At 40.7% G+C, this 20,009-nt stretch overlaps 1 protein-coding gene across 4 annotated transcripts in view; it reads left to right on the top strand.

Annotated features, from left to right (window-relative positions):
• Positions 1-20,009, top strand: part of LOC135517262 (nebulin-like) — a 62,917-nt gene that overhangs the window by 35,608 nt on the left and 7,300 nt on the right. For 2 of the 4 annotated variants that reach the window (XM_064941402.1, XM_064941400.1), the window contains exons 34-61: positions 335-442; positions 1,336-1,446; positions 1,793-1,897; positions 2,098-2,208; positions 2,380-2,487; positions 4,529-4,639; positions 4,842-4,952; positions 5,211-5,318; positions 5,984-6,094; positions 6,231-6,341; positions 6,477-6,587; positions 7,109-7,213; positions 7,463-7,573; positions 7,679-7,789; positions 8,093-8,200; positions 8,554-8,664; positions 8,822-8,932; positions 9,124-9,234; positions 9,659-9,769; positions 9,899-10,009; positions 10,112-10,222; positions 13,780-13,887; positions 14,150-14,260; positions 14,341-14,451; positions 15,439-15,549; positions 16,219-16,320; positions 18,553-18,651; positions 19,224-19,337. In XM_064941402.1, the coding sequence (XP_064797474.1) occupies positions 335-442; positions 1,336-1,446; positions 1,793-1,897; positions 2,098-2,208; positions 2,380-2,487; positions 4,529-4,639; positions 4,842-4,952; positions 5,211-5,318; positions 5,984-6,094; positions 6,231-6,341; positions 6,477-6,587; positions 7,109-7,213; positions 7,463-7,573; positions 7,679-7,789; positions 8,093-8,200; positions 8,554-8,664; positions 8,822-8,932; positions 9,124-9,234; positions 9,659-9,769; positions 9,899-10,009; positions 10,112-10,222; positions 13,780-13,887; positions 14,150-14,260; positions 14,341-14,451; positions 15,439-15,549; positions 16,219-16,320; positions 18,553-18,651; positions 19,224-19,337 (3,063 nt within the window). The remainder of the gene's footprint in view (positions 1-334; positions 443-1,335; positions 1,447-1,792; positions 1,898-2,097; positions 2,209-2,379; positions 2,488-4,528; positions 4,640-4,841; positions 4,953-5,210; positions 5,319-5,983; positions 6,095-6,230; positions 6,342-6,476; positions 6,588-7,108; positions 7,214-7,462; positions 7,574-7,678; positions 7,790-8,092; positions 8,201-8,553; positions 8,665-8,821; positions 8,933-9,123; positions 9,235-9,658; positions 9,770-9,898; positions 10,010-10,111; positions 10,223-13,779; positions 13,888-14,149; positions 14,261-14,340; positions 14,452-15,438; positions 15,550-16,218; positions 16,321-18,552; positions 18,652-19,223; positions 19,338-20,009) is intronic. The other 2 variants (XM_064941401.1, XM_064941403.1) reach the window with 2 other exon arrangements.

Here is a 20,009-nt window from a genome sequence, read left to right as displayed (position 1 = left end):
GCCTCTTCATATCCAATATATCTAAATAACTAAAAGGGAAGCGAACACATACTATAGCAAGGTTTTCATACTGCTGTTTGGTAATGCGCCACTCGGGCTCCCGAATGGCGCAGTGCTCGAGGCGAAACGACAGACCCTGGTTCGATTCCAGGCTGTATCACAACCACCCGTGATTGGGAGTCCCATAGGGCGGTGTACAATTGGCCCAGCGTCGTCCTGGTTAGGCCGTCATTTGTTCTTAACTGACTTGCCTAGTTAAATAAATAATGCTTTTGTAGGCTTGGTCTCAACTATCTCTGGTTCATAAGCTGTCTCTCTATTTCTACTATACCAGATCAAGTATAAAGAAGATACTGAGGAGAACTCTATCAACCTCTACTCTCTGCTCCCCGAGACAGCAGAGACACAGTTTGCAAAGCAGATGTCTGAAATGCAGAGCGAGGTAAATATCTGTTTAAAATCACCAAACATCAACATGGGCTGAATATGGTACGAACTTGAGTTATTTTACTGTAAATCCCCCATTAACTTCAATCGATTGATTCGTATAAAATGTGATTCTCAAAATTGGATGTTGCCTTTTGTCGATAACTGAAGCCAGAGAATGAGGAATTCCCTTTCCAAGAGAAACACAGAAACATTTATCCTTTTACTTTATCAATATTCATGTACAACAAAATGTATCTTAGTCAGTAAATAGCTGTATATTTTCATTATGTCTACAAAAATAGCAGTGGTGTAAAGTCAAAATACTTGAAAGTACGACTAGGTAGGTTTTTGGGGTATCTGTACTTTATTATTTATGTTTTTGACAACTTTTACTTCACGACATTCCTAAAGAAAATGATGTCCTTTTTACTCCATACATTTTCCCTGACAGCCAAACATTCTCATTACATTTTGAATGCTCAGCAGGACAATACAATTGTCTAATTCACACACTTATCAAAAGAGCATAACTTGTCATCCCTACAGCCTCTTATCTGTTGGACTCACTAAACGCATACTTCGTTTGTAAATGATGTCTGAGTGTTGGAGGATGCCACTGGCTGTCCGTAAATAAATAACAAACAAGAAAATGATGCCGTCTGGTTTGCTTAATATAAGGATTTCAAAATTATTTTTTCTTTTACTTTTGATTCTTAAGTATTTTTGATCATTTACTTTTGATACTTAAGTATATTTAAAATCAAATACTTTTACTAAAGTAGTATTTTACTGGATAACTTTCACTTTTACTTCATGTCATGTTCTATTAAGGTATCTTTACTTTTACTCAAGTATGACAATTGGATACTTTTTCCACCACTGTCTTTTGTTGCTGTTGTTTACCAGACAAAATACAAAGAAGCAGGGAAGAAAGAGGCCTCCACTTCTCTCTACTCCACCTTACCAGAGACTTTGGAGACCCAGCACGCCAAAGAGGCTTCCCAGCTACAGAGTGAGGTAAGAACATGAGCTGCCCATCTGATGTCTGTACATGACATTTTTTGTCATAACTAATTCAGAGGAAACCCTTCCTGTTTACTGACAAACATCCATTAAATCAGTTTCAATCATCAGTGTGTCTGTCCATCTAATGGAATAAAGCCTGAGCAAATGCAGCAAATCTCTACCTGTGTTATTTGAGTGCTCCAATGCCTTTACCATAAATAACTACACTATTGGATTTTTCTTTAGGGTAAGCCCTATTTTTGTTTATTCCTGTCTCTGTTGTTGAGCAGCACCTCTCCTACTTTATTTTGTTTCCTGAAGCCTACCACAACTCACATCCATTACTTTTGTTTTCCAGCTGAAATACAAAGGTGAGAAAGTCTTCTCTGGTTCAGCTTACTCTCAACTCCCTGAGACGATGGAGACAGAGAGAGCACGGGAGCTCACAGAGATGCAGAGCGAGGTGAGCACAAAGTTTCCCCAAAGACATGAATATTAATGCTGATAGGAACATTGCAAATTTTATAGGACTACTTACAAATCTTTATGAATATATCAGCGTTATCCACAGAGTAACTAAATACGACTTAATCGTGTCATTTGTGGAAGTATAATTTTAGGTTCATGTTAAAAGCCATCATGGATTCATTGTCTTTTCTTTAGCTCAAGTACAAACAGAGTGGGAAGAAGGGTATGTCCCAAAGCGTCTATTCCGTACTAGCAGATACCATGGAGACCCAATTTGTCAAAAATGTTTCTGAACTGCAAAGTCAGGTGAGAAGAGCAGCCGGTTCACATAGATTTTCGTACCTCAATGACAATGTTTGTGAGAGAAGCAATTTCCAGATGTTATGGTTGTTGCCGAAGATAAACCTCTGATATGGAGTTGAAGTCAATCACAGTATATGTTTTTTATCTGCATTGGTTTGAATGATTTTCTTTCAGACTAAGTACAAGAAGGCAGGGAAGAATAAGGCAAAGTCTCTCTACTCTGTGTTGCCAGAGACTCTGGAGATCCAACATGCCAAGCAGGTCTCCCAGCTTCAGAGCCAGGTACAGTACAGTAGGCCTAGAGCACGAACACTGACGTCCCCTCACCACACTTATAGAACATCTCTGCTTTATCAGTAGCACGGCTAATGAAATAAGCACTTACTGTAGGGGCGAACCATAACTTCCAATTATTTTATCTTATTCATGCATCGATGTCTATAGACGGGTTGGTTGTTTAGCAACAAAATCGACACATGCGCAACTATGGGGCAAAACAGACGGGGTAGTCTTAGTTTGTTGACAACATGTAAACTATATTTTATTTCCAATGTTTATTGAAAACATAAATACATTAGCATATTGAGCACTTCTTGTCTCTCAAATACATCGTTACAGTTGTTGGTTAGCTAGCTAACGAATTTTGGTCATAATATCTTGTTCTTGATACCATGTCTTATTTAGAGATGTTTTGACTCATTTCATGTCAATGCTAATATTAGTATTATTAGCATTAACATGACATCAGTCAAAACACCTCAAAACAAGACATGGTATCAAGAACAAGATAAAACAAGCTGAAATGAGACACGTACGATTCTTGTCATTGTTGATAGATACAGTGGGGCAAAAAAGTATTTAGTCAGCCACCAATTGTGCAAGTTCTCCCACTTAAAAAGATGAGAGAGGCCTGTAATTTTCATCATAGCTACACTTCAACTATGACAGACAAAATGAGAAAGAAAATCCAGAAAATCATATTGTAGGATTTTTAATTAAGTTATTTGCAAATTATGGTGGAAAATAAGTATTTGGTCAATAACAAAAGTTTATCTCAATACTTTGTTATATACCCTTTGTTGGCAATGACAGAGGTCAAATGTTTTCTGTAAGTTTTCACACACTTTAGCTGGTATTTTTGCCCATTCCTCCATGCAGATCTCCTCTAGAGCAGTGATGTTTTGGGGCTGTTGCTGGGCAACATGGACTTTCAACTCCCTCCAAAGATTTTCTATGGGGTTGAGATCTGGAGACTGGCTAGGCCACTCCAGGACCTTGAAATGCTTCTTACGAAGCCACTCCTTCGTTGCCTGGGCGGTGTGTTTGGGATCATTGTTATGCTGAAAGATCCAGCCACGTTTCATCTTCAATGCCCTTGCTGATGGTAGGCTTTGTTACTTTGGTCCCAGCTCTCTGCAGGTCGTTCACTAGGTCCCCCTGTGTGGTCCTGGGATTTTTGCTCACCGTTCTTGTGATCATTTTGACCCCACGGGGTGAGATCTTGCGTGGAGCCCCAGATCGAGGGAGATTATAAGTGGCCTTGTATGTCTTCCATTTCCTAATAATTGCTCCCACAGTTGATTTCTTCAAATCAAGCTGCTTACCTATTGCAGATTCAGTCTTCCCAGCCTGGTGCAGGTTTACAATTTTGTTTCTGGTGTCCTTTGACAGCTCTTTGGTCTTGGCTATAGTGGAGTTTGGAGTGTGACTGTTTGAGGTTGTGGACAGGTGTCTTTTATACTGATAACAAGTTCAAACAGGTGCCATTAATACAGGTAACGCGTGGAGGACAGAGGAGCCTTTTAAAGAAGAAGTTACAGGTCTGTGAGAGCCAGAAATCTTGCTTGTTTGTAGGTGACCAAATACTTATTTTCCACCATAATTTGCAAATAAATTCATTAAAAATCCTACAATGTGAATTTCTGGATGTTTTTTCTCATTTTGTCTGTCATAGTTGACGTGTACCTATGATGAAAATTACAGGCCTCTCATCTTTTTAAGTAGGAGAACTTGCACAATTGGTGGCTGACTAAATACTTTTTTGCCCCACTGTATCTGATCATCCAGAATCACCACAACATATGAACTTCTGCCCCATTTAAAGCAAGCTCATAATTTTCATGGTGTTGTCAGCTAACCCATCAGTGGGAGACTAAGTGCAAATTTGACTTCAGTAGATGTTAGGATTCGCCATTTAGTCCCACACTCTTTCTAATGACTAAGTAAGTTAAAATTGAGGTTTAATTACATTTCAATTCTGGTAATTCAATATTGTGTTGTAGCTAGAAATGCTACATCAATGATTTTGCTTCCTCTATTCCAGCTCAAATACAAGGATGCCGGGAAAAGGGAGATGTCCAGTTCTCTTTACTCTGTTCTCCCCGAGACGGCAGAGACGCATTTAGCCAAAGAGCACTCTGAAATGCTGAGCGAGGTACAAAATAGTATAGTCATGCCAACACAACAGCCAAATACTGTGGATTCTGCCTCCTCTCATGTCCTCCATTTTACTGATCAACAATTAAATGTATTGATTAGACAGAAGCATTTAAATAAATTAAATTAATTTAAATTAAAGTTTTCGTATGTGCCTATTGAAATAGGGACATGAAACATGCATTATGACTTCGTTCTAGGTGAAGTATAAAAAGGAGGGTAAAGAAGGCATTTCCTCAAGCCTTTATTCTCTACTCCCGGAAACAGCAGACACTCAGTTTGCCAAACAGATGTCAGAAATACAGAGTGAGGTACAGCATCTGTTTTACCACTAAATCAACTATTTGACTATTTCTGGTTTATTCTCGTTTGCAAAAAAATGTTATGCGTGTGTTGTTGTCAGGTTCTTGTGAATTTGTTTCCTCTCTTTAAGAATGTCACAAAAAAAGTTACTTTTCTGAAATTATTTAGTCATTTCTTTCATGTATTTCCATGTCAACCTTTCAATTTCTCAAATCCAAAAATGACTTTCTCTTAAACCTTTGGGGATATGTTTTGTACTTTTCCAGTTAAAGTACAAAAGATACATCGAGGAACTGCCCGATACCTTGTACGCACTACTGCCTGAAACCATGGAGACCAAGTTCGCAAAAGAAATGACTCAAGAAATGTCTCAGGTGGGGCTCACAGGGTTGTTTTAAAATGTGTGATAAAAAAAAGCAAGTCCACTCACACAAACTAAGCTGTTGTCCTGAAATGTTGTTTGCTTTTCATGGCCAACAGTAACAGCTTGCTCCATCTTGGTAAAATAAATATATATAAAAATGTACCTTTTAGATTTGATTGGGTAGCTTGTGACTTGTAGCTTGTGTGTGGAATTATTCCTCTTCTTGATTTCCTCTGAAAGCCTTTACTGTGCTGGTTGTAGCTAAGTCAAAACTACTGCATTGCAAACAGTTAATAAAGGAGTTGTAGACTATTAGAATGTCATGGTGAAGTTGGGATAGGGGAAGAAATATAGCCATAAATGATGACCTTAACATAGACTTTAAACAGAGACTAAGTTGAATGGTCTATTTTGGTGGTAGGCTATTGGCTTGGGCTGTGGGGTCTGTTTCAAGACAGGCAGGTTGGTGGAAGGGTATTGGCTTGGGCTGTGGGGGTCAGTTTAAAGACAGGCAGGTCGAGAGATAAGAGGAGACACTTAGAGGGAGGATGGACAGTCGAGGCCAATGTGTATGGAACTGATAACAACGACCAATGACATTCAATGACCGTCAATAATTGCCACTGACTCTAGAACTGAGATTTGCAAATGAATGTGTGTGTGTGTGGGCGGCAGGCCAAGTACAAGGAGGCAGGCAAGCTGCAGGCCTCCACTTCTCTCTACTCCACCTTACCAGAGACTTTGGAGACCCAGCACGCCAAAGAGGCCTCCCAGCTACAGAGCAAGGTGAGTCACACACACACACATAATTCATGGGGTCTGTATTCGAGTGCTTTATATGCTACCAGTGCTTTTTTGCATCATGCCTTTTTTCTGGCTGATAATGAGCTTTAACAACATTCAGTACTTCTTTTTTTGACAGAATAACTATAAAGAGGGAGGCAAAAAGGACATGTCAACTTCCTTGTATTCTCAACTTCCTGACACAATAGAGATCCAGTTTGCCCGAGAGCTTACAGAGCTCCAGAGTGAGGTAGCTAGCTAGAACACTTCAAATCAGCTTACTGTGATTCTGTCTACTAAGCTTATTTGCACCAATGCAAGCCATGTCATCATTTGGTTACATCATCTAAATGAACAAGTGTAATGCTTTTTTTATGTCCATCAGAACAAGTATAAAGAAGATGGGAAAAGGAGTCTTTCGACAAGCGTTTATTCTCAACTAGCAGAGACCAAGGAGACGAAGTTCTTGAAAGCCGTTTCCCAACTCCAGAGTGAAGTAAGACTTTAGATAACAGACTTTGGTGACACTACTTGAACCCTTCATCATGGGCGAAACAACAGTGTCATGTTTTATGTTGCCCAACAGATTATTAATCCAGCCGTGACAGCTGGTGTCGGATTATGACAACTGATTTTACACTGTTATGACACCAACGATGTTTATACCAGCTAAATGGCGTAGCAAACGAATGTGTTGTGTAATGACAGTGTAAAGTATGTTTTAATAAACTGACATCAACTGTCATGATTGTTTAAGACATCTGCTATGTCATGACGGATGGTCTGTTATGTCATGACGGATGGTCTGTTATGTCATGACGGATGGTCTGTTATGTCATGACGGATGGTCTGTTATGTCATGACGGATGGTCTGTTATGTCATGACGGATGGTCCATGACGGATGGTCTACGTAAAATGTAACCGACTTTTTCAAGATTTGAGTGGGAAACTTTTAGGAAGCACGTAAAGATATAGCAGACCTTGGAAACTAAAAAAAACATAACTTTGTGTTTTAGAAAAAGTATAGAGAGGCAGTAAAGAAGCAAATATCTCTCTACTCCACCTTACCAGAGACTTTGGAGACCCAGCACGCCAAAGAGGCTTCTCTGCTACAGAGTGAGGTAGATTAACAGTGTGCTTTCACACATCTCCCGTCACATGTACACTTATATACAGTATACTTTCATATGTAGTGTACAAATATGGTTACGGTATAGTTTATTACACTGATACAGTATTCCATACATTAAAGACGTTATGCCTCATATAGATATATTAATCTATTCAGATCCTCTAGTATCCCTCAGAATAAATGTGTTTTCTGATCGTAATCATCATGATCACCATAGACGTTGTTTTTCCTTCTCTAGCTGAAATACAAGCAAGGTGGCAAAAAGGGGTCCTCCAGTTCTCTGTACTCCCTGCTTCAAGAAACGACAGAGACCCAACTAGCCAAAGAGCACCGTGATATTTATAGTGAGGTAAGGCATCATGAAAAACGTATGTCAACAAGCCTTTTTGCAAAAACATCCATTTAAAAGACACCTTACCTGGATCCACAGAAATCAAAGAGATGTGTTTTTCAGGTGAAATACAAAGAGGATGGTAAACAGAAGCTTTCCAACAGTCTGTATTCCTTGCTGCCAGAAACAGCGGACACACAATTTGCCAAGCAGCAATCAGAATTCCGAAGTGAGGTAAAGTTTTTTTTTGTTGCTCAGATTACTTAACTGTTTCATTTTGATTAGTCAATGTAGAATGTCTATCTATACCTGTTCCATTAAAGTTATGTGTTGTAAAATATTCCTTCTAATGTCTAGCTGAAACACTCACAAAGAAAAAATGTGTGTGCATGTAGTTCTTCATTTTGATCATGTTACTATAGGAATCATTTGTTTGTGTCTCCTTGCATTCACTCATTACCAACTGAAACAGTTTAAATTTTCAATCCTGACAAAAATACTTTATTCATTTTTGTCAACACTTTCTGTACCTTTCAGCAAAATTACAAAAGTGACACCCAGGAACTGTCCAATTGCTTGTACGCACTACTGCCTGAAACCATGGGGACCAAGTTCGCTAAAGAAATGTCTCAAGAAATGTCTCAGGTGCGGCTCACAGTGTTGTTGTACTAACTGTGTGATGGCAAACCAGCAGCTTCCATCACACTCCTGCGTGGTATCACAGCAGATGCCTCCTCTATCTCCTCTCTTAAATAGACGTAGACAACCTGCCTTGTTGATAAGCAGGTCTCTCTACGCTCTCTTCTTAAGTGGTGAAAGAGACGGTGATAAGATACAGGGACAATGTTTATTCCGGGAAGTGCATTTAGCAAGTCGTTGAAAAGAGGGAACATTTTATTCAGCACATTGTAATTCATAAGTTGTATGTCAATGTTGATATAAGAAATTACTCATTACCTATTATGTGGGATAATATCATGTCGTATTTTGTCTTCTAGTCTAAATACAAGGAGGCAGGGAAGAAAGAGGCCTCCACTTCTCTCTACTCCACCTTACCAGAGACTTTGGAGACCCAGCACGCCAAAGAGGCTTCCCAGCTACAGAGTGAGGTAAAGGTCTATTTGCCTCATACTATATTCCACCAATTCTAAGATACACATAAAGGCAGTGTTTTTAACCGTACTTACTCATTTTGAAATAATTGCTGTGCTAAGTGAAAATATCATCCTAGGGCTTAATGAGGGCTCCAATTTGTTGTCTTTCCAGAACAAGTACAAGGAGAATGTGAAACTGACCCAGTCCGGTAGTCTGTACTCTCAGCTCCCCCAGACTACAGAGACCCAGTTTGCTGCCAAAGTCTCTGACCTACAGAGCGAGGTAAAGAACAAACAGCAAAAGCTTGGGCTTAACACTAGTGACAGTGAAAGTTTTTATTATTGATTATATTATTGATTATTTCTAAGTCACCCCCAATAACACCTGACGAACAACACTCTACAGATCCCCAGTGTCTAAATCCAAAAGTCAAACTGAGTCCAATTATTGGTTTCTTCCCATTGGTGTCCTAGAACAAGTACAAAGAGGAAGGTAAGAAGAGTATCTCTACCTGCATTTACTCTCAACTACCAGAGACCAAACAGACCCAGTTTGTGAAGGCTGTGACCGAACTACAGAGTGAGGTTAGACTTGGACGCTCTTGATTGTTTTGCCACTTCCTTTCTATTTAGTTGCTGTCTCGAGTATACTGAACAGTAATAATTACAGACAAAAGTTATGTTCCGGCAAGTTCCAATGACTACACTGTATGGCAGTATTTACCAACTCCAGTCCTCCAGTAACCCCAACAGTACACATTTTTTTGTTGTAGCACAGGACAAGCACACCTGATTCAACTTGTCAACTACTCATCAAACCTTCAATTAGGTGAATCAGGTGAGTTTGTCTGGGGCTACAACAAAAATGTGTGCTGTTGGGGTACTGGAGGACTGGAGTTGGAAAACACAGCTGATAAATATATATGGTAGATATCATCTCTATTTGATAACAGTTAGTGTGCTGTCAAGGAAATTCAGAAATAACATGATTGTTTTCATTGCGTCGCAGACTAAATATAAGGAAGCAGGGAAGAAAGAGGCCTCCAGTTGTCTCTACGCCCTGTTACCAGAGACTATGGAGACCCAGCACGCAAAAGTGGCTTCTCTGTTACAGAGTGAGGTAGACAAGTCAACAATGTTATCAGTCTCAGGTGTCCTCAGTTGTACGAAATTAGCATTCCCAATAAAACAGCATTTCTTAATCATTTTTCATTGAAATTGAAGCATACACACACGTCTTCTTCTCCAGAATAAGTACAAAGAAGGTGGTAAAAAGGAGAGTTTGACCTGCCTGTACTCTCAGCTTCCAGAAACCACTGAGATTCAGTTTGCTAAAACAGTGACAGAACTGCAGAGTGAGGTGGGTGGATGGATGGATGTTACTGTAGTACAACAGGCTATGATAATGGACTGATACAAGATCAAAATGGCACTTTTGTTCTGAACTTGTTGTGTCTTTCAGAATAAATACAAACAGAAAGGGAAACAGGAGATATCCAGCAGCATTTTCTCCCAGCTGCCGGGGACAAAGGAGATAGAGTTTGCCAAACAGATTTCAGAAATGCAGAGCGAGGTAAACGAGGCGCGCCCGTGTGTCAATATGTCTTGACTCTGAGTGTATGCAGTATACGTTTTGTACATGCATTTAAAAATCAAATGTACTCTATATTTCTATTTGTGTGAAAATATATACAGTGCCTTGCGAAAGTATTCGGCACCCTTGAACTTTGCGACCTTTTGCCACATTTCAGGCTTCAAACATAAAGATTTAAAACTGTATTTTTTGTGAAGAATCAACAACAAGTGGGACACAATCATAAAGTGGAACGACATTTATTGGATATTTCAAACTTTTTTAACAAATCAAAAACTGAAAAATTGGGCGTGCAAAATTATTCAGCCCCCTTAAGTTAATACTTTGTAGCACCACCTTTTGCTGTGATTACAGCTGTAGGTCACTTGGGGTATGTCTCTATCAGTTTTGCACATCGAGAGACTGACATTTTTTCCCATTCCTCCTTGCAAAACAGCTCGAGCTCAGTGAGGTTGGATGGAGAGCATTTGTGAACAGCAGTTTTCAGTTCTTTCCACAGATTCTCGATTGGATTCAGGTCTGGACTTTGACTTGGCCATTCTAACACCTGGATATGTTTATTTTTTAACCATTCCATTGTAGATTTTGCTTTATGTTTTGGATCATTGTCTTGTTGGAAGACAAATCTCCGTCCCAGTCTCAGGTCTTTTGCAGACTCCATCAGGTTTTCTTCCAGAATGGTCCTGTATCTGGCTCCATCCATCTTCCCATCAATTTTAACCATCTTCCCTGTCCCTGCTGAAGAAAAGCAGGCCCAAACCATGATGCTGCCACCACCATGTTTGACAGTGGGTATGGTGTGTTCAGGGTGATGAGCTGTGTTGCTTTTACGCCAAACATAACGTTTTGCACTGTTGCCAAAAAGTTCAATTTTGATTTCATCTGACCAGAGCACCTTCTTCCACATGTTTGGTGTGTCTCCCAGGTGGCTTGTGGCAAACTTTAAACAACACTTTTTATGGATATCTTTAAGAAATGGCTTTCTTCTTGCCACTCTTCCATAAAGGCCAGATTTGTGCAATATATGACTGATTGTTGTCCTATGGACAGAGTCTCCCACCTCAGCTGTAGATCTCTGCAGTTCATCCAGAGTGATCATGGGTCTCTTGGCTGCATCTCTGATCAGTCTTCTCCTTGTATGAGCTGAAAGTTTAGAGGGACGGCCAGGTGTTGGTAGATTTGCAGTGGTCTGATACTCCTTCCATTTCAATATTATCGCTTGCACAGTGCTCCTTGGGATGTTTAAAGCTTGGGAAATCTTTTTTTGTATCCAAATCCGGCTTTAAACTTCTTCACAACAGTATCTCGGACCTGCCTGGTGTGTTCCTTTTTCTTCATGATGCTCTCTGCGCTTTTAACGGACCTCTGAGACTATCACAGTGCAGGTGCATTTATACGGAGACTTGATTACACACAGGTGGATTGTATTTATCATCATTAGTCATTTAGGTCAACATTGGATCATTCAGAGATCCTCACTGAACTTCTGGAGAGAGTTTGCTGCACTGAAAGTAAAGGGGCTGAATAATTTTGCACGCCCAATTTTTCAGTTTTTGATTTGTTAAAAAAGTTTGAAATATCCAATAAATGTCGTTCCACTTCATGATTGTGTCCCACTTGTTGTTGATTTTTCACAAAAAAATACAGTTTTATATCTTTATGTTTGAAGCCTGAAATGTGGCAAAAGGTTGCAAAGTTCAAGGGGGCCGAATACTTTCGCAAGGCACTGTACATGGTATATTTTACAAAACATTTTATGAAGAAAATATATGTTGTGTAATATATGCATTTTCAGATCATATGTACTGTAGATGTGAATGTATGTGTTCTTGAAAAAGATATACAGTTGAAGTCGGAAGTTTACATACACTTAGCTTGGCGTCATTAAAACTCGTTTTTCAACCACTCCACAAATTTCTTGTTAACAAACTATAGTTTTGGCAAGTCGGTTAGGACATCTACTTTGTGCATGACACAAGTCATTTTTCCAACTATTGTTTACAGACAGATTATTTCACTTATAATTCACTGTATCACAATTCTAGTGTGTCAGAAGTTTACATACACTAAATTGACTGTGCCTTTCAACAGCTTGGAAAATTCCAAAAAATGATGTCATAGCTTTAGAAGCTTCTGATAGGTTAATTGACATAATTGGTCAATTGGAGGTGTACCTGTGGATGTATTTCAAGGCCTACCTTCAAACTCAGTGTCTCTTTGCTTGACATCAGAACAAAAATTGTAGACCTCCACAAGTCTGGTTCATCCTTGGGAGCAATTTCCAAATGCTTGAAGGTACCACGTTCATCTGTACAAACAATAGTATGCAAGTATAAACACCATGGGACCACACAGTCATCATACCACTCAGGAAGGAGAAGCATTCAGTCTCCTAGAGATGAACGTACTTTGGTGCGAATAGTGCAAGTCAATCCCAGAACAACAGCAAAGGACCTTGTGAAGATGCTGGAGGAAACAGGTGAAGATGCTGGAGGAAACAGGTAAAAAGTATCTATATCCACAGTAAAACGAGTCCTATATCGACATAACCTGAAAGGCCACTCAGCAAGGAAAAGGCCACTGCTCCAAAACCGCCAATAAAAAGCCAGACTACGGTTTGCAACTGCACATGGGGACAAAGATCATACTTTTTGGAGAAATGTCCTCTGATCTGATGTAAGACAAATAGAACTGTTTGGCCATAATAACCATTGTTATGTTTGGAGGAAAAAGGTGGAGGCTTGCAAGCCGTAGAACACCATCCCAGCCGTGAAGCATGGGGGTGGCAGCATCATGTTGTGAGGGTGCTTTGCTGCAGGAGGGACTGGTGAACTTCACAAAATAGATGACAACATGAGGAAGGAAAATGATGTGGATATAGTGAAGCAACCTCTCAAGACATCAGTCAGGAAGTTAAAGCTTGGTCGCAAATGGGTCTTCCAAATGGACAATGACCCCAAGCATATTTCCAAAGTTATGGCTTAAGGACAGCAAAGTCAAGGTATTGGAGTGGCCATCACAAAGCTCTGACCTCAATCCCATAGAAAATGTGTGGGCAGAACTGAAAAAGCGTGTGCGAGCAAGGAGACCTACAAACCTGCCTCAGTTACACCAGCTCTGTTAGGATGGGACAAATAGGACAAAATTCACCTAACTTATTGTGGGAAGCTTGTGGAAGGCTACCTGAAACGTTTGACCCAAGTTAAACCATTTAAAGGCAATGTTACCAAATACTAATTGACTGTATGTAAACTTCTGACCCACTGGGAATGTGATGAAAGAAATAAAAGCTGAAAATAAATCATTCTCTCTACAATTATTCTAACATTTATCATTCTTAAAATAAAGTGGTGATCCTAACTGATCTAAGAAATTGAATTTTTACTCTGATTAAATGTCAGGAATTGTGAAAAACTGAGTTTAAATGAATTTGGCGAAGGTGTATGTAACCTTCCGACTTCAAGTGTACATAGAATGGTATATATTTTTCAAACATTCTTGTTGGGTTTTGGGGGGGTATCCTTTTTGATTTTCAGCAAAATTACAAAAGTGACACCCAGGAACATTCCAATTGCTTGTATGCACTACTGCCTGAAACCATGGAGACTAAGTTTGCTAAAGAAATGTCTCAAGAGATGTCTCAGGTGCGGCTCACAGCGTTGTTCTACTAACTGTGTGATGAAAAACCAGCAGCTTCAATCACACTCCTGCAGAATGGCTCTATGTTAGTCATAGACTTACCATATCAACTACTGCAGCCAGCATCAAATAGCTCAAATATTTCAGTTGTTGCTTCTATGCTGAGTTTTTTTCTCAAGCTGATTGATTCTAGATGGGTTCTTGGTGGAGTTGAGAGGAAGGATCATTAGAGCCATGAAGAGTTCACAATGTTGTTGTGATTTTCAGAGGAAATACAAAGAAGCTGGGAAAAAGGAGATGGGCAACTCTCTGTACTCCCTCATGCCCCAGACCAGTGAGATCCAGCATGCCAAAGAGCTCTCCCAGCTCTACAGCCAGGTATACTGGGTGGGTGGGTGCGTTGTTTATAATACATATTGTCAAACAGTATGTGCCATGAGGTTCCCTTCTTGTTTCAGAAAAGCTACAAAGAAGAGGGTAGGAAGGACACAGGCCACAGTCTGTACTCACAGATGCCCCAGACCATTGAGACTGCATTTGCTAAAGAAGTGGCGAAGCACCAGAGTGATGTAAGCATGCCAGTATCTGGTCCACAGCTGTAGTCCATGTTTCTGTCTGTTTTTTTGTGTCCAGCTTGATGCTATGATATACCTGAATATCATCAAGTCTGAGACACCTGCTAAAGGAGGATAGCATAACTATATACTGGATCAGTGCTCATACAGAAGTCCAGGTGGAATGCCCTGTAATTTGAGTGGATCACACAGCCCAACCAATCCCTTACCCCTAATACTCTTCAGTGCCAATGGATTGGACAAGGGAGTGGGTTTCAAGGTGCCCAACCAGGCGTGAGGCTGAGGGGAACAGCTGTGATGTCTACTGTTCTGCAGGCAGACCCACTGACCCAGACACACCTCCTCTGTCTGTCTCAGTCTGTCTCTGTCTCTCTCTGTCTGGCTCAGTCTAGCTCTGTCTCTCTGTCTCTCTCTCATTGGCTCAGTCTTTCTCTGTCTCACTCTCTGTATCAGTCCACTGTCTGTCTCTGTTTCTCTCTGTTTCTCTCTGATTGGCTCTGTCTCTGTCTGTCTCTGTCTCTGTCTGGCTCAGTCTCTCTCTGTCCCAGTCTCGGTCTGGCTCTGTCTCTCAGTCTGCTCTCTGTCTCTGTCTGTATCTCTCTCCTTAACACCGATCAGAGGTTTGAGGTGATCAACATATGCTTAGTGTATTATTCAGATTTGTATTTCTACACAACCCACTTGATCTATTCTTCCATCACTCCATTTCCCAAAGAGCTATAACACTGGTGGCCATCTCCTCTCAGTGCCCTGTGACTGGTTCATACCAGAGGTATCATACCTGGATAACGAGCGGTTATTCTTCAGCTGCATATTGTTAACGTTCACCCTCCTGCTAAATGATTAACGCTTAGATGGGAATCTTGTGTACTGTGTGTGTGTGTGTGTGTGTGATGCATCCATTCCTGGGTCTCGTGTAATCAGCACGTTGAATAAGTAATGGTTTTCTGGCCCTTCTCCCTGGTCTGTCATCCTCTCCAGAAACTGTACAAGGAGAAGTACAATGCGGAGAAAGGCCAGTCCACTTACACCACCATGGAGACCTTACCAGAGGTCTCCCACGCTATGGAAGTGAACAAACAGCAGAGCGAAGTAATTACCCACAATGCATTTCCCCGGATACAAATTGTTTTGTGTTTATAATGAAGAAATAGTGAATAAGAGAGACAGGACAGTAATGAGGAGGGTTTGTTAGAAGGGAGTTGGCCAGATTCGAACCTGGCTTACATGTACTCTAAGGCAGCAGCGGGAACTATTATACTGCTGTAGGTCACACAAGCTACAATCATGGGAAATGTTCTGGTTTAGGCTAGCTAGTTGTTGTCACTTGTGCTGTATAAAATACATTTGTCTGAAGTTTTAGTCAACATGGATATGAATCCATGGAAAAATTACTTGCACACAAATGCAGATTTTATCCACATTCTGCATGCTTGGTTGAGGTCAGGGATTTTTGTGTGCCAATATCCCATAATGGATTCTGAGGGCCCTCTGGCCACGTTGCTCATTTGAGAGTTGTCAGTGTGCATCAACATCACCCAGGGAAAAGTGGGCCAAAGGATCCGACTGATCGTTCCCATTGATCGTTCTAAGGTCTATCACTAGGCTTCATCTCTCTGTTACAGAAATATCAACCAGTGAGGAGACATTGCACAGAATGTTACAGTACACAAATGATGATGATTGAATGCCCCTGAAATGCAAAAAGTGAATCGCTCTGCAAATAATCCTAACACTTCCTTCCCTCCTCCCTGCCTTCAGGTCAACTACAGGACAGGAAAACAGGAACACCACAATTTCACCACGTTGGCGGACAGACCTGATATCCTGAACGCCAAACAGGCCACTGAACTGGCCAGCGACGTGAGTTCATGTCCAATCCAACTTTTTCTGAAGTGCATTTACAGCAAATACAATATAATATATACAGTTGAAGTGGGAAGTTTACATACACTTAGGTTGGAGTCATTAAAACTTGTTTTTCAACCACTCCACACATTTCTTGTTTAACAAACTATAGTTTTGGCAAGTCGATTAGGACATCTACTTTGTGCATGACAAGTATTTTTTCCCACAATTGTTTACAGACAGATTATTTCACTTATAATTCACTGTATCACAATTCCATTGGGTCAGAAGTGTACGTGCATTAAGTTCACTGTGCCTTTAAACAGCTTGGAAAATTCCAGAAAATGATGTCATGGCTTTAGAAGCTTCTGATAGGCTAATTGACATAATTTGAGTCAATTGGAGGTGTACCTGTGGATGTATTTCAAGGCCTACCTTCAAACTCAGTGCCTCTTTGCTTGACATCATGGGAAAATCAAAAGAAATCAGCCAAGACCCCAGAACAAAGATTGTAGACCTCCACAAGTCTGGTTCATCCTTGGGAGCAATTTCCAAATGCCTGAAGGAACCACGTTCATCTGTACAATCAATAGCACGCAAGTATAAACACCATGGGACCTCTCAGCCATCATACCGCTCAGGAAGGAGACGCGTTCTGTCTCCTAGAGATGAACGTACTTTGTGCAAAAAGTACAAATCAATCCCAGAACAACAGCAAAGGACCTTGTGAAGATGCTGGAGGAAACAGGTACAAAACTATCTATATCCACAGTAAAACAAGTCCTATATTGACATAACCTGAAAGGCCGATCAGCAAGGAAGAAGCCACTGCTCCAAAACTGCCATAAAAAAGCCAGATTACTGTTTGCAACTACACAAGGACGGAGATCGTACTTTTTGGAGGAATGTCCTCTGGTCTGATGAAACAAAAATAGACCTGTTTGGCCATAATTTTGGAGGAAAAAGGTGGAGGCTTGCAAGCCGAAGACACCATCCCAACCCGTGAAGCACGGGGGTGGCAGCATCATGTTGTGGGGGTGCTTTGCTGGAGGAGGGACTGGTGCACAAAATAGATGGCATCGTGAGGGAGGAAAATTATGTGGATATATTGACGCAACATCTCAAGACATCAGTCAGGAAGTTAAAGCTTGGTTGCAAATGGGTTTTCCAAATGGACAATGACCCCAAGCATACGTCCAGATTTGTGGCAAAATGGCTTAAGGACAGCAAAGTCAAGGTATTGGAGTGGCCATCACAGAGCCCTGACCTCAATCCTATAGAACATTTGTGGACAAAACTAAAAAAGTGTGTGTGAGCAAGGAGGCCTACACACCTGACTCAGTTACACCAGCTCTGTCAGGAGGAATGGGACAAAATTCCAAGTTAAACAAATTTAAGGCAATGCTATCAAATACTAATTGAGTGTTTGTAAACTTCTGACCCACTGGGAATGTGATGAAAGAAATAAAAGCTGAAATAGATCATTCTCTCTACTCTTCTCTCTCTACTATTATTCTGAGATTTCACATTCTTAAAAAAAAGTGGTGATCCTAACTGACCTAGACAAGGAATTTTTACTCTGATTTAAATGTCAGGAATTGTGAAAAACTGAGTTTAAATGTATTTGGCGAAGGTGTATGTAAACTTCTGACTTCAACTGTATATATATTCTATTTTTTAGTCTTTAGTTTTTTTAATGAAAAGGTGTTGGTCATGGTGTTGATTTACCTCACTCTAGTCCCAAAATTAGACGAGGGTCACACTTTAGATTCAGAACTAGATAGATGTTAACGATTCATATCTAAGCAAAGTCCGACTACATAATGGTGATAAAAGGACCTTCAATCATGTGTTCTGCCATAAATGGTATTGCCACCTTTTATATAGCATATGATAACTCCTTGTGAATGTCTGAAACATCTTTATAGTTCTTATAGAGGGTTTATGAAGGCTTTATTAAGCAGTTAATTTACTGTGGGACACACAACTTTGCTTGTGCTGTGTGGGTGAGGCAGTGTGTGTGGGTAGCAGCACTCATCAAATATTCAACACCTCCACTGCTCTACCACCACATCGACAGTCCCAGTCCTGGTCCCTAGCTGGGATCTCTCTCTCATACACACAGTCTGTTTCATTTAGGGAGAAGTCTGAAAATAACACGGAGAGAATATATACTGAATAGCAAAGTTAGCCCTTTCATAGTGTGTCTCTGCTTGCCCTTGTTTCTCTGGTTCCTCTGGTTCACAGGTGTCCTATAGGAGTAAAACTAAGCATGAAATCTACAATGATGTCCTGGGAAGATCTGATATCGAGCATGCCAAAGTGGCCTCCAAACTTGCTAGCCTGGTAAGATAATGAAACATTACGTGTGTGTGTGTGTGTGTGTGTGTGTGTGGTGTGTACTACTGTTTTACATTTTATAACCAGGTACTGTACCATTGACTGGGGAATTAGTTTGTCTCCAACCATAAAGGGAAGGAGCAAAGGAAAGGATACAAAAAGAGATGGTTTAAGTGTATTGCGATAAAACCATGCATCTCGATACTGTTCTGACATACCCTTCTGCCACTGTTAATGAGACAAGGGAAGGAGACAATTTTATTGAGACGGGACCATGTAGTTTTTAGTGTTCTGTCCTTCGGCCACTGTTTAATGAAAGGACATTCATGCCTGGCCTGGTCCCAGACCTGCTGGGTCCCCTGGTTTAGCACCACAGATGTGCTTTGTCATGACTGCTGGGCGGAGAGCTGAATGGGGAGGAGGGGGAGGTGGAATGCTGAGGGGGAGAAAGATGGGAGGATAAGGAGGTAATGGTGTGTGTGCCTCATCTCTTCTGCTGTCACTGTGTGTACTCACATATCTCTGTCTCACTCTCTCCCTCTCACTCACACACACACACACACACACACACACATCAGGTGCACTACAAGGAGAAGTTTGAGAAGGAGTTCAAGGGTCAGAAGCCCCAGTACAACCCCAGCAACTGTGTGTCCTTCAAACACACACAGGCTGCCCACGCTCTCACCAGCCAGGTGGGTCTCCAACGCGCCCTGTCCGTCCCCACACAAACCCCAGTCACGTGGTGCACTTACAGTTGAAGTTGGAAGTTTACATACACCTTATCCAAATATATTTTAAATCAGTTTTTCACAATTCCTGACATTTAATCCTGGTAAAAATTCCTTGTCTTAGGTCAGTTAGGATCACAACTTTATTTTGAGAATGTGAAATGTCAGAATAATAGAAGAGAGAATGATTTATTTCAGCTTTTATTTCTTTCATCACATTCCCAGTGGGTCAGAAGTTTACATACACTCAATTAGTATTTGGTAGCATTGCCTTTAAATTGTTTAACTTGGGTCAAACGTTTTGGGTAGCCTTCCACAAGCTTCCCACAATAGGTTGGGTGAATTCTGGCCCATTTCTCCAGAAAGAGCTGGTGTAACTGAGTCAGGTTTGTAGGCCTCCTTGCTCGCACACGCTTTTTCAGTTCTGTCCACAAATTTTCTATGGGATTGAGGTCAGGGCTTTGTGATGGCCACTCCAATACCTTGACTTTGTTGTCCTTATAAGGCTATTTTGCCACAACTTTGGAAGTATGTTTGGGGTCATTGTCCATTTGGAAGACCCATTTGCGATCAAGCTTTAACCTGACTGATGTCTTGAGATGTTGCTTCAATATATCCACATAATTTTCCTCCCTC

This window comes from Oncorhynchus masou, chromosome 28 (assembly GCF_036934945.1).
Source record: "Oncorhynchus masou masou isolate Uvic2021 chromosome 28, UVic_Omas_1.1, whole genome shotgun sequence".
In the NCBI taxonomy this organism is placed as follows: domain Eukaryota; kingdom Metazoa; phylum Chordata; class Actinopteri; order Salmoniformes; family Salmonidae; genus Oncorhynchus; species Oncorhynchus masou.
This window is presented reverse-complemented; position numbering and strand designations above follow the sequence as displayed.